Genomic DNA, 15513 nt, shown 5'->3' on the forward strand with positions numbered 1-15513 from the left:
GTTGCAGAAGGGGAGATGATGGAGGATGGGTCAGATAGGTGATAGGTATTGAGGAGGGCACTTGTGGTGAGCACCAGGTGTTGTGTGTAGGGGATGAATCACTAAATTCTACACCTGAAACTAATATTGTGCTGTGTGCTAACTGGAATTTAAATAAAGACTTGAAAAAGAAAAAAAAGTACCAAAGTTATATGACAAATTATGTTTCAGAATTATATATATTAATTACACATATAAGGCAACATAGTCATATATCAGAATTATATATATATATTTATCTTGTCATATAGCTTGACACTTATATATAATGATTATCATATGCAACTTATATATAAGTTTAGGCCAAATTAACATACCTAGTTCAAGAAGCTTCTTTGTGAGCAAAAGTGCCTTATCTAGGTCTCCCTGCTGGTATACCGCATAGCTCAAATAATCTAGAACAGAGACTTTATCAATGGTAGAAACCTCGCCTTCATCCAGCTGCCTCAGTGCTTGTTCCATCCACAGTTCTGTATGGTAATAATCAGCTTCTGTATAGGCCACTTTGCCCAACTCAAAACAGTCTTCAACTGTTAGAAAAGATTTGTGTTTTACTCCTACGGAAAGAAAATAAAGAGAACTTTAAAAACACTTATTTAGGACTATACAGCTTTCAAAGTGCTATCTCACTTTCATTTGAACTTTGTGACAAGCTTCTGAGGTAGGAAAAACAAGAATCATCCTAAATTTATGAACAAAGGAACAATCTACAAGGTAATGAAACATGGTAAGAATCACACTAATAGGGGTCATGGACCTAGAAAACCCAAGACTTCAATTATCAGCCATCATGCCAAAATAAAACATCAACTAAGTTGAAGCATGCAATTTTCTAGCACAGCAGGAATCACCATAGGACAAATACCTTACTCCTAACCAATAATCTGGACAAAAAAATGAATGGACAGGAATAAAGATGGACCTGTAAATTGGCTCTTTCTCTTTTCCCTTCCCTCCAACAGCATTAATAATATGTAATTTACATATCATAAAGTTCACTCATTCAAACAACACAATAGTTTTTAGTATATTCAGAGTAATGCAACCTACATCGCAATCTAATTTTAGAACACTTTCATCACCCCAAAAAGAAACCCTGTAACCATTAGCAGTCACTACCCATTATCTCCCTCTTTGTCCCAGCCCTAGACAACCACTTATCTACTTTTTGTATCTACAGATTTGCCTATTTTGGTTATTTCATGTAAGTGGAATCATTTAACATACGGTCTTTTGCAACTGCTTTTCAATTCAACATGTTTTCAAGGTTCATTCATGGTGTAGCATCTTTTTTATTGCCAAATAATAGTCCACTGTATGGAGAGACTGTATTTTGATGGACATTCAAGTTGTTTCTAGTTTTTTGGTTTTTATGAATAATGCTACTATGTACATTCATGTAAAAGTTTCCGAGTGGACATTTGTTTTCATTACCCTTATAGGCAGTACTGGAATTGCCGGGTCCCACAGAGTTGTTAAGCAACTCTATGCTTAACACATTTTCAGGACTGCCAAACGGTTCTCCAAAGTACTAATACCATTTTACAATTCCACCAGCAATGTATGAAGGTTCTAATTTCTCCACATCCTAATACTTGTTGTACATTTGTTTTTATTAGAGCCATTCTGTTGGGTATAAAGTAGTATTTCATTATGGTTTTGATTTGTATTTCTCTAATGATGATGATGAGCATCTTTTCATGTGTTTATTGTCCATCTGTATATCATCTTTGGGAAAATGTCTACTCAAATCCTTTGCCCATTTAAAAATTTGATTCTTAGGGGGTGCCTGAGTGGCTCAGTGGGTTGGGCCTTTGCTTTCGGGTCAGATCATGATCTTAAGGTCCTGGGATGGAGCCCTGCATCGGGCTCTCTGCTCAGCAGGGAGCCTGCTTCCCCTCCTCTCTCTGCCTGCCTGTCTGCCTACTTGTGATCTCTGTCTGTCAAATAAATAAATAAATAAATAAAATATTAAAAATTTGATTCCTTTTATTATTTTTAGAGTTCTTCATATATTCTGGGTACAGGTCTCTGATCAGAATGATGATTGCAACATAGTCTCTCTCACTGTATGGGTTATCTTTTCACTTTCTTGATAGTATACTTTAACATACAGAAGTTTTAATTTTGGTGAACTCTAACTTAATTAATCCTTAATTAGTTATGCTTTTGGTGTTGGTATGTCAACTGGTTTATGAAGTAAAACTTCTGTCTTAAGAAAAGGAGATAGGGGGCGCCTGGGTGGCTCAGTGGGTTAAGCCGCTGCCTTCAGCTCAGGTCATGATCGCAGAGTCCTGGGATGGAGTCCCGCATCGGGCTCTCTGCTCAGCGGAGAGCCTGCTTCCCTCTCTCTCTCTCTCTGCCTGCCTCTCCATCTACTTGTGATTTCTCTCTGTCAAATAAATAAATAAAATCTTTAAAAAAAAAAAAAGAAAAGGAGATAGGGGCACCTGGGGAGCTCAGTCAGTAGAGCATGCAATTATTGATCTCAGGGTCAGGAATTCAAGCCCCATGTTGGGTGTGGAGCCTACTTTTTAAAAAAACTAGTTAAAAGATATTTGACAGTTCACATGATATAAAACAAAAAAATTAAAAAGTGGGAAATAGCCTAATTGTTAAAGAAATATGAAATTACAACAACCTTGAAGAAAAAAAATTTTTTTTTAAGATTTTTATTTATTTTTTTGGCAGAGATTACAAGTCAGCAGAGAGGCAGGCAGAGAGAGAGAGGAGGAAGCAGGCTCCCCGCTGAGCAGAGAGCCCAATGCTCGATCCCAGGACCCTGGGATCATGACCTGAGCCGAAGACAGAGGCTTTAACCCACTGAGCCACCCAGGCGCCCCAAGAAAAATATTTTTAAACAGTCTACATTTACTGAAGCCTTACTATGTGCCAGGCATTTGTCACTCATTTAACTCTCAAAGCAATCCAGATGAGGAGCTAAGATAGAGGTTAACTACTGTGCACAAGGTCACACAGCAAAGAGCCAGAACTGCAATCTGCACACTATGACTCCAGAAGTTTGGATCATATTATACCATAAAATGGCAAAATTTAATAGGGGAGGAAAGCATAAACTGGTAACTTTACTCTTAAGACATCCCACAATATAAATCTAGAGTAATAATTTCATGCCTATGAATTAATACTGTTATTTTCTTAAGTTTAGTACTAGGGATTGGGGAAGAAACACCTTGTATAAACAATTTTTGTAGCTGAACCAACTACTATAGCTAAAAACTATAATAAACTAAAAGCAAGGAAAGGTATAGGCCAATATATCAACATAATCGAATAGCATTTTTCACTAAAAAAGATAATTTTTTAAAGATTTTTAATTATTCATTTGAGAGAGAGAGCACGAGTGAAGGGGAGGAGCAGAGGGAGAGGAGAAGCAGACACCCCACTGAGAAGGAAGCCCGATGGCAACATGGGGCTCAATCCCAGGACCCTGAGATCACTACCTGAGCCAAAGGCAGACACTTAACAAACTGAGCAACCCAGATAACTAAGAAAGATAATTTCAAATGCCATACAGGAAAGCCAGAAAGATCTAGACAGAAATATGTCAAAATGTTAAATTGAGAGCAAAAGCAACATTTATACTTGGCCAGATGCACCCTTAGCTCAAGTTTTGCAACATTCCCTCACAGAATCTCAAGAAGTATACACAATCCAAAATTATAAAAGACAAGATGAAAAGAGCCACTACGAGTAAAAGCAGCAAAACTATTTTAAAACAGTATTAGATATCCCCAAGTTCTTCAGATACTGGTGTTATGAGATTAAGAATACAAAATAACTATGATTAAAATGTTTAAAGAAATAAAAAAAAATAGAAAATAAAAACATAAAAGACACCCAAAAAAAAAAAAAAAAAGACCAGGGAGATAGGAGTGGGAGAGAAAAAAAAAAAACAGAACTTCCTGAAGTAATAAACAGAATCAATGAAATAAAATTTACTGGCCAGGCTAAATTGCAAGTTAGACAAAAAAAAAGAGGGAATAATAAACCTAAAGAGGGAGCTGAATAAATTACCATGGGACAAACTACCCAGGAGGTAGCAGAGGAGATAAAAATTAAAATGCTGGGCGCCTGGGTGGCTCAGTTGGTTAAGGAACTGCCTTCGGCACAGGTCATGATCCTGGAGTCCCAGGATCGAGTCCTGCATTGGGCTCCCAGCTCCATAGGGAGTCCACTTCTCCCTCTGACCTTCTCTCTTCTCATGCTCTTTCACTCTCTCTCTCTCAAATAAATAAAATCTTTAAAAAAAAAAAAAAAGAAAGTGCTAGGGGCGCCTGGGTGGCTCAGGGGGTTAAAGCCTCTGCTTTTGGCTCAGGTCATGATCCTGGAGTTCTGGGATCGAGCCCTGCATCCACTCTCTGTTCAGTGGGGAGCCTGCTTCCTCCTCTCTCTCTGCCTGCCTCTCTGCCTACTTGTGATCTCTGTCAAATAAATAAAATCTTTAAAAAAAAAATTAAAGTGCTAGTTAAAAGCAAGAAAAATAAGGTCTAGTATGTCTAGTTGGAGTCCCATCAGATGACAACAGAGAGAATATAGGAGAGGCACTAAAGAAGTAATAGTGAAAGTAGACAATTTTCCAGAATTAAAACACATAAAACTTGAGAGTCAGGAAGCACAAAGAATCCAAAGCCAACATATATATGTAATATATATATATGTAAAGTCTTCTTAAGGATGTGTTTCAAAGATGAGGAAAACATCTTTTTAAAGATGTATTTATTTGAGAGAGAGTGTTAAGGGACAGGGGGAGAGACAATCAGACTCCACACTGAGCACAGAGCCCTATGTGGGGCTGGATCTCAGGACCAAGAGTCAGACACACCACCAACCGCGACACCAAAGCACACCTAAAGATGAGGAAAATCATTCTACAAGGAAAGTCTGAGGTACAAGAAAGAATGATAAAGAAATTGGTATACTGGGGCGCCTGGGTGGCTCACTGGGTTGAGTCTCTGCCTTCGGCTCAGGTCATGATGTCAGGGTCCTGGGATCAAGCCCCTCATCAGGCTCTCTGCTCAGAAGGGAGGCTGCTCCCCCCCCCCCCCCACCGTGTGCCTACTTGTGATCTCTCTGTCAAATAAATAAATAAAATCTTAAAAAAAAGAAAAGAAAAGAAAAGAAATTGATATACATATTAGCCAATCTAAACAAAAGTGAACTGGGATGCCTAGATGGCTCAGTCAGCTGAGCATCTGACTCTTGATTTTGGCTCAGGTCATGATCTCAGGGTACTGGGATCCAGCCCTGTGTTGGGCTTCACACTCAATGGGGAGTCTGCTTGGGGATTCTCTCTCTCCCTATCCCCCGCTCTCATGTGTGTACTCTCTCTCTAAAATGAAAATAAATCATTTAGAAAAATAAAGTGAACTATCAGGTTGGCAGAAATCTCAGTCTGACAACATTGGCAACATTTTTTTGGTCACACTGCGAGGAAATAGGCACTCTCACATATTACTGGTAGAAATGCAAAATGAGGGGCGCTTGGGTGGCTCAGTCGTTGAGCATCTGCCTTCGGCTCATGGCACGATCCCAGGGTCCTGGGATCTAGCCCCGAATTGGGCTCCCTGCTCAGCGGGAGGCCTGCTTCTCCCTCTCTCACTATCTGCTTATGTTTCCACTCTCACTGTGTCTCTCTCTGTCAAATAAATAAATAAAATCTTGAAAAAAAAAGAAATGCAAAATGATACAACCATTATGGAGGGAAACTGGGACACTATTAGCAAAATTACCTATGCATTTATTCTTTGACTCAGTGGCATCACTTCTAGAAAAAATATTCCAAAGAGCACTTAGCAAAGGGGCGCCTGGGTGGCTCAGTGGGTTAAAGCCTCTGCCTTCAGCTCAGGTCATGATCCCAGGGTCCTGGGATCAAGTCCCGCATAGGCTCTCTGCTCAGCAGAGAGCCTGCTTCCTCCTCTCTCTCTGCCTGCCTTTCTGCCTACTTGTGATCTCTGTCAAATAAATAAATAAATCTTAAAAAAAAAAAATCACTTAGCAAAAAAACAAAAATATATGTACAAGGATACTGGCAGCATTATTTTTATAATAGCCAAAGACAAGAAACAAACCAAATGATCATCATATAGGCCTGATTTTATCAACTATAGTACCTCCGCAAAAATAGATTAAAATATAGACATAAAGAGAAATGAATATTTCTATATATGATATGAATTGATATCCAGGGTATATCAATAAATTAAAACACCATGGTATACAAAGTATTTTACCATGCTTTGTGTTTATGTTGAGAAGGAACAGAAATATGTACCTATTTGCTTTTATTTTCAAAAATAAACAGTGGAAAGAGAAAAACTATTAAAATGGTAGTTACATATAGGAAAAACCGATATGTAACCACAGGTTACATATAGTTACCCCCCAACACCACTCAGTCTCTCTCTTGCAAATAAATAAAGGAATCTTTTTTAGTTTTCTTTTTTTTTTAAGGGGGGTAAAAGAGGAGGGGAAAGAGGAAGTGGGGAAAGGATTTTTTTTAAAGATCTTATTTATTTGACAGAGATCACAAGTAGGCAGAGAGGCAGGCAGAGAGAGAGAAGGAAGCAGGCTCCCCGCTGAGCAGAGAGCCTAATGCGGGGCTCGATCCCAGAACCTTGGGATCATGACCTGAGCCAAAGGCAGAGGCTTTAACTCACTGAGCTACCCACGTGCCCCTGTTCCAACTTTTGACACCAATGGTCAAACAGTAACTGTTAGACTCATGGTGGTTTAACCTTAAGGTCAAAGTATCTTGTCTCCTACCCCAATTTCTTTGCCTTAAATTAATGAAGAGATATAATGTGTTCATGGATTAGAAAAAGTCTATATTGTTAAAATGACAATACTGCCCAAATTCTTTGCAAGATTCAACCCAACCCCAATCAAAATTCCTATAGGAACTTTTTTTTGGAAACTGACAAACTGATTCTGAGATTTATATGGAAATTCAAAGAATCTAGAATAGCCAAAGCAATTTTACCAAAGAACAGAGCTGGAGGACTTATTCTGCTTGATTTCAATACTTACTATAGAGCTATAGTTCAGGGGCACCTGGGTGGCTCAGTGTTTGAGCATCTGCCTTTGGCTCAGGTCATCATCCAGGATCCCAGGGTCCTGGGACTGGGCTCTACATTGGGCTCCCTGTTCATCAGGGAGTCTACTTCTCTCTCTCTCTCTCTCTGGCCCTCCCCCCAACTTGGGCTTGCTTTCGCTCTCTCAAACAATTAAGTAAAATCTTTAAAGAAAAAAAAACCCACAAGCTATAGTTCAGACTGTTTGGTATTAATTACAGGTAGACATATAAATCAATGGAATAGAATCAAGTCAAGAGATACACCAAGTGATTTTTGACAAATGCCAAGGCAATTCAATGGAGAAAGTCTTTTCAATGTTGTTCAAGAAATTAAGTATTCATATTTTTTAAAAAATCAATCTTTACTGCATAGCACATACAAAGCAACTCAAAATGTATCCTATAGCTTAACGTGAAATCTCAAACTACGAAACTTCTAGATAAAAAAACAGAAGAATATGTCAGACCTCAGGGGAAAAAAAGATTTCTTAGATTTGATACCAAAGCACTACGCATAAGTGAAAAAAATACTGGGGCTCCTGAGTGGCTCAGTTGGTTAAGTATCTGACTTTTGATTTCGGCTCAAGTCATGATCTCAGGGTTATGAGATCAAGTCCCATGTTGGGGCTCTGCAGAAGCCTACTTGGATTCTCTCTCTCCCTCTCCCGTCCCTCCCCCACCTCTAAAAAATAAAATATTGATAATTAAATAATCAAAATTTAAAACTGCTCTCTTAAAAGGCACTAATATGAAATAAAAAGACAAGAGACTGGTTAAAAATATTCACAACACATTTATCTGATAAAAAACTTAATCCAAAATATATAGAAAACTCTTAGACTCTTCACCGAAGAATAGATATGACTAGCCAATAAACACAGGGAAAGATGTTCATTGTTAGTCATCAGTTATTACATACATATAACAATGTAAATTAAACAATGATATACCACTATACACCCATTATATGGCTAAGATTAAAATGACTGAATACACCAAGTGTTTGAAATATGTAGAAGAAATCATACTGATGAAAGGAATGTAAAATGGTACAAAAAATTAGGGAGTTTCTTAAAAGCTAAATATATGCCTGCCATACAACCCAGCCATTTCACTCCTAGATATTTTGCTTCCAAAAGAAACAAACAAAAATAATAATAGAGAACAATCCTTAAAAACTGAAGAAAAAGTACTGAAATGAATAAACCCAACTATACAACACTGAGGGCGTAACTACAGAAAGAAATGAACTACTTCAGGTGTTTTTCAAACAATATTTTAACTGATCACATCCAGTCTAACCTATATTCCAAGGATAAAAAGTACAAAGAAATAAACTGCACTCAAAATCTTAATGTTACGGGGCTGCCTGGGTGGCTCAGTGGGTTAAGCCTCTGCCTTTGACTCAGGTCATGATCTCAGGGTCCTGGGATCAAGCCCCGCATCAGGCTCTCTGCTCAGCGGGGAGTCTGCTTCCCCTTCTGTCTCCCCTTGCCTCTCTGCTTACTTTTTTTTTTTTCTCTCTCTCTCTAATAATAAATAAAATTTAAAAAGAATAACTATGGAGAAACAGAAGTATTTTAAAAAAATCTTAATGTTACTAACAATATAAGTACGGTTATTCTGAAATTATTTTAGGTCTATTATAGGATAATACAAAAAACTAATTATGTTTAATGTCACTGGAACCAAGAGTTTTGACACAAAAGAGATGTAAGTATAAACCCTATAATCTTACATTTGAATTGGAAATTAACATGAACTCACATATTTCCTATCTCTGTCCACTGAAGACTTAGAATCAATGACAAATAGCAACAGACATCCCTAGAACCTAGCTACACTCCACTCCCTGTATCATTCCCAATTAAAAAGAATCAAGGTTCACTACGACAAGGCCAGATTCTTCCTGCTTTGGGGTAGAAATTTATAAGATAAGCTTGGAAAAAACTGCCAAAAATTACATTTCCTTAATAACAAAGAATAACAGGATAATTTCAAAAGGACAAATTAGCCCATCTAAAAAGGACCACCCCCCCCATCACTTCTCAGCCTTTTGGCTAAGATCAAGTGTAAAGAGGATCCCCCTGGCCTCAAATAGGATAACTGGGCATCAAATGAATAATAATAATGGACTGAAATATAAAAATATATAAAAATCCATGAGTTTGTAATGATACTTCAGATAAAAATTGCTGGTCACTACTATAAGTTATTATGACATTAACTCATTCTGAAAATTGACACAAGAATAATAATCAAGAATTTATCTTGCCCTTCACATACAAACTCTGGTTCAGGATAAAAAAATGGTTCCTGAAAAAAAGTTCTTACTGATAGAATTCCAGCCAATAAAAGCAGAAGGAATGATGGGATAAGAAAATCACCATTTTCAACCCCTAATAGTTCTAGGCAAGGATCATCAAAGTCTGCAAAAACAATTACAAGAAAACTCATGGAAAACTTCATATGGACTAATCAGTCTCCCACCACCAAAGCTACTCATCAGTCACACAAAAAGTGTGATGAGATGTTGGGTGGCTAGTCATGCACGTCAACAGAAAGTTCAGAGCGCCACCTATGGAGTTAATTAAAAAACTTGCATCTAACTTGAGACTCAAGCTCTGACCAGTTCATAGGAAATACAGGAGTTAGAGTAACAAATTAACACAAAAGAAAAAATCGGGCAACTCCAACATGTACATTCCATAAAACACATAACCACGTTTTTCCAACTACATCAGTGGAATGGGAGTGGGGGAAATAGATTTAAGAGATAAAACCAAGGGGCTCGGGGCACCTGGGTGGCTCAGTGGGTTGGGCATCTGCCGTTGGCTCGGGTCATGATCTCAGGGTCCTGGGATCAAGCCCCATCTCGGGATCTCTGCTCAGTGGGGAGCCTGCTTCCCTCTCTCTCTCTGCCTGCCTCTCTGCCTGTGATTTCTCTTTGTCAAATAAATAAATAAAATCTTAAAAAGAAAACAAAAAAAACAAGGGGCGCTTAAACCCTGTCTTCTTATACCCTAAGGAAATATTTGCATTACATTAGCCAAAGAATACATAAACAAGGATGTTTACTGAAATCTTGTTTGACACAGCAAAAAAACTGGAGATAACCAAAATGTCCATCCATGCATGAATGAATAAATCAATTCTGTCATATAATACCATACAGCAATTAGAGGAGTTTACTCAAAAAAAACTGAGTGAAAAAGGTTGCAGGAAGATATACAGATTATTTAAAATTTTAAAACACAACAATGTATGTAGTAAAGAATAAAGAGACAAATGAATACAACCAAATTCAGAACAGTCATTACCTCGAGAAAGATTTTATTTATTTACTTGAGAGAGAGAGACAGACAGACAGAGAGAGAACAGGAAAGGACAGGCAAAGGGAGAAGCTGACTCCACTGCACAGGGAGCCCAATGCAGGGCTTGATCGCAGGACCATGGGATCACGTCCTCAGCCAAAGGCAGACATTTTAACTGACTGAGCTACCCAGTCATCCCCACTAAAACAATTCTAAGAATAAAATACTTAGGAATTAACCAAGGAGGTTAAAGACTTATACAATGAACACCACAAAACATTGCTGAAATAAGAGAAGACATAAATAAGTAGAAACACATCCCATGTTCATGGACTGAAAGACCTGATACTATTAAAATGGCAATACTATCCAAACTGATCTACAGATTAAATACAATCCCTATCAAAATCCCAATGACATTCTTTGCAGAAATAGAAAAACCCATCCTGAAATTCGTATGTAATTTCAAGAGACAGTCAAAACAATCTTCTGCCTTCGGCTCGGGTCATGATCCCAGGGTCCTGGGATCGAGCCCCATGTCGGGCTCTCTGTTCAGCAGGGAACCTGCTTTCCTCTCTCTCTGCCTGCCTCTCTGCCTACTTGTGATCTCTGTCTGTCAAATAAATAAATAAAATCTTTAAAAAAAATTAAAAAATTTAAAAAAAAAAAAAAAAAAAAAAAAAAAAAAAAAAAGAATAAAACTGGAGAACTCAAACTTCTAGATTTCAAAACTTACTACAAAGCTACAGTCTTCAGGGGCACCTGAGTGGGTCAGCTGATTAAGTATCTGCCTCCCTCTGCCTTTGGCTCAGGTCATGCTCTCAGTGTCTTGGAATCAAGCCCTGCTTCTGGCTCAGCAGAGTCGGCCTCTCCCCCTCCCTCTGCCCCTCCTCACCCTTCTTCATGCCCTATTAAATAAATAAAATCTTTAAAAAAAAAAAAAAGGCTACAGTCATCAGAACAGTGTGTTTTTTTTTTTTTAAGATTTTATTTATTTATTTGAGAAAGAGACAATGAGAGAGAGCATGAGCGAGGAGAAGGTCAGAGGGAGAAGCAGACTCCCCGTGGAGCTGGGAGCCCGATGCGGGACTCGATCTGGGAACTCTGGGATCATGACCTGAGCCAAAGGCAGCTGTCCAACCAACTGAGCCATCCAGGCATCCCAGAACAGTGTGGTATTAATAAGGCATAAAGATCAATGGAATAGAACAGAGGGCCCAGATTATAATAAACCCTCACATACATGATCACATACTTTTTGACAAGAGTGCCAAGACCAATCAATGGGGAGAGGATAGTCTTTTCAACAAATGGTGCTGGAAAAACTGGATATCCATCAGCAAAAGAAATGAAGTTGGACCCTTACACTAACACATGTTAAAATTATCTCAAAATGGATAAAAGACCTAAATGTAAGACCTAAAACAATAAAACTCTTAAGAAGAAAACATAGGAGAAAAGCTTCATGACATTAGATGAGGCAACAATTTCTTGTATATGATCCTAAAGGCAAATGGAACCAAAGAAAAAATAAAGTGGACCTCATGAAAAATTTAAAACTTCATGCATCAAAAGACATTATCAACAGAGTAAAAAGAGAACCCACAGAATAAGAGAAAATGTTTCCAAATCATGTGTCTCATAAGGGATTAATATCCAGCATATGTAAACAACTCCTAAACCAACTACAACAAAAAAACTAATTAAGAAGTAGGCAAAAGGGCGCCTGAGTGGCTCAGTTGGTTAAACGACTGCCTTCGGCTTAGGTCATGATCCTGAAGTCCCAGGATCGAGTCCCACATTGGGCTCCCTGCTTGCAGGAAGTCTGCTTCTCCCTCTGACTTTCCTCTTCTTGTGCTCTCTCATGCTCTCTCTCTCTCTCTCGTTCTCTCCCTCTCAAATAAATAAAATCTTCAAAAAAACAAAAAAAAGTGGGCAAAAGACTTCAATAAACCTCTCTCCAAGAAAGAAATACAGATGGCTGCAAAGCACATGAAAAGATGCTCAACATCACTGATAGGGAAATGTAAAACTACAATGAGATATCACCTCACACCCATAAGGATGGCTACCATCAAAGAAAGAGACAAAAACAAGTGTTGAAGAGTAGGGGGAGAATTTGGAACCCTTGTGCACTGTTGGCGGGAATGTAAAATAATATATCTACTGCAGAAAATAGTAAGGCACTTCCTCAAAAAACTAAAAATAGAATTACCATAGGATCCAGCAATTACACTTCTATGTATCTACCCAAAGAATGGGAGGCAGGGTTTTGACAGGCTATCTGCACACCCATGTTAACAGCAGCACTATTTGCACTAGCTAACACATGGAAGCAACTCAAGTGTCCTGCTGATGGACGAAATAAGCAAAATATGGTATATATACATATACAGATATATACACACACTACGTATTACTATTCAGCCTTAAAAAATAAGGAAATTCTGACATTTGCTACAATGTGAATGACCCTTGAGAGCATTATGCTAAGTGAAATAAGTCCATCACAAAAAGACAATTACTGTATGATTCCATTTATATGAGATACTTAAAACAGTCAAAATTATAGAAACAAAGCAAAATGATGGGGCTAGGGAAAACAGGGGATGGGGAGTTATTGTTTAATGGGTACAGTTTTAGTTTTACAAGATGGAAAGAGCTCTGGGGATGGATGCTGGTGATGGGTGCACAACAGTGTGGATGTACGTGACGCCACTAAACCACACATTTAAAAGTGATTAAGATGAAAAAAAAAGTGATTAAGATGACAAATTTTGTTATATACTTTTTGTACAATGAAAGATTTTTAAAGCAAATTATCATGAAACCAGCTGTAACCTAAATAGAAGGTTTTGCCAAAAATGGGTCATAAAGCAGGATGTTCATTATAGAACACTTTAAAAAGGGATGCCTGGGTGGCTCAGCTAAGTGCCTTCAGCTCTGGTCATGATCCCAGAGTCCTGCGATCAAGTCCCACATCGGGTTCCTTGCTCAGAAGGAAACCTGAGTGACACATGGAAGTGTCTGCCTTCTGCCTGCCACTTCCCCTGCTTGTGCACTCTCTCTGACAAAACAAAACAAAACAACAACAAAAACAACAAAAAAAATCAGTTTAAAAATCTGTGTACACCCGGTATGTCTTGGTTTTTAAATTACTAAACATATAAACTTTATCAATTCCTTTATAACTTTACACACAAACATTTGATGTTCTAAAGAAAAACATGAGGAAAACTGACTGTTTTTTTCCAGGCAAAAAAATGCCTAAAGTTAAGTTCTATAATATTAAGCTTTCACAGTAACAAGCTATAAACTTACCCACAACTATTAAGTCCTAGGGAAAGAGAGTCTTTGTCTTCAAAGACTATGAAATAAATTAATGTTAAAAGTCTTAAAATGCAAAAGTTTTCTTCTAGATTAACATTCTAATGGACTGAATAGAACAACTAGGTAATAAATGTTATATATGCTAGAAGAATTCTTACCTGGGAGATTACCCTTTGAGATGGTGTCTGTATCCAAATTGTAGGTATCCTGGAGACGCAACAGAGCTTTAGCTGCCCCAACCTGATCTTCATCATTAGGGAAGTATTGTCTCTGAATGGTTAGGTTAGAGATAAAGCCTTGAAATTAAAAAAAAAAAAAAAAAAAAGAAAAGATAAAGAAAGACTCTAGAATAGACTTCCAATTTGCAATATACAGTGCTCACAAGGATTTTTCAAAATTAATTTTATTATAATTTCCTACCATGCCGTTAAAGTTCCACATGCTCAACAAGAAAAAACTAAATACATTAAGACCTGAAATACCTCTAACTTATTCCATCTTCCCAAATCCTAATGTCACTTAAGTAATCTGAAGTCATTGCATAAATCATGTCATATTAGGTAAAAATCAACATAACTGAATCTTTAGTTACACAAAAGAGCCTCCACTAAGCTTGAAAAATGGATTTACGGATCTGAAAATGACATCCATTGGCAACCAATTATACTTTAGGATAACAGATGGTAAATAAAATGTATGCATTTTTAAAAAGTTCTATTTTCTTCTTCCATGTGTCACTCATTATATAAATATGTAAATATACAAAGTTTGGTATAATCCTTTGAGGGGGGAGAGAGATTAATTACATGTTTAAGATTATAAAGTGGCTCATTTATTAAAATATATTTAGATCTGTCAAATTACTGAATATAGTGATCAACCAAGATTTGCTTTAATTTTAATTTAATTTTAATTTTTTTTAAAGATTTTATTTATTTATTTGACAGAGAGATCACAAGTAGGCAGAGAGGCAGGCAGAGAGAGACAAAGAAGCAGGCTCCCTGCGGAGCAAAGAGCCCCATGTGAGGCTCGATCCCAAGACCCTGGGATCATGACCTGAGCTGAAGGCAGAGGCTTAACCCACTGAGCCACCCAGGCGCCCCTAATTTTAATTTTAAAAGGTTTTATATAAAATATAGCAAAAACCAAACTAATAAAATAATTATGATAATTACCCTAAGGAGCATGGATGCTAAATACTCAAGGAACCAAAAACACAAAAACAAGTAATTTAAAATTTTAATAATAATGTCGTCATTTGCAAATAAAAGTTAGGTATAAAACTTCCCTCCTCTCACACTTACTTACAGGCAACTGTGTATTTTGATCAGCAAAAAATTTTTTTGTGTGTATTTGATCAGCCAGGCATTTTTATGTTAATGAAAATGTACAAATGAACAACTAGCTAGGAGAGGGCTAAAGTTCGTATCAAGCATATTTTTTAGTTTTAAGACCAATCCTTTAAGACCAATCCTTTAAGTCACAATGTCCACATGGAATTTTACAACAAGTTTTACAGATTTTTTTATGACTCCAAATAAATCCAAGAAGTTGCTTAAATCCCATCCCTAAAAAAGAGGAAAAATGTATGTATTATAACACTATGGGATGACTACCACAGATTAGAACATCAAAGTCTCAAGGTTTACCTTATAAAAGAACTTAGGTCATAAAGATCAAAAAATTGAGAATTTTAAAAAAATTAAGTTAATAAATAAATGTGTAGGGGTGCCT

At 37.3% G+C, this 15513-nt stretch overlaps 1 protein-coding gene across 2 annotated transcripts in view; it reads right to left on the minus strand.

Moving 5' to 3' along the window:
- The window catches only part of P4HA1 (prolyl 4-hydroxylase subunit alpha 1), a 79026-nt gene that overhangs the window by 43944 nt on the left and 19569 nt on the right, over positions 1-15513 (minus strand). For both annotated transcript variants that reach the window (XM_032313181.1, XM_032313180.1), the window contains exons 5-6: positions 13938-14075; positions 357-596 (exon numbers count right to left, since the gene is read on the minus strand). In XM_032313181.1, coding sequence (XP_032169072.1) covers positions 357-596; positions 13938-14075 — 378 coding nt within the window. The remainder of the gene's footprint in view (positions 1-356; positions 597-13937; positions 14076-15513) is intronic.

This window comes from Mustela erminea, chromosome 14 (genome assembly GCF_009829155.1).
Source record: "Mustela erminea isolate mMusErm1 chromosome 14, mMusErm1.Pri, whole genome shotgun sequence".
NCBI classification, from domain to species: Eukaryota; Metazoa; Chordata; class Mammalia; order Carnivora; family Mustelidae; genus Mustela; species Mustela erminea.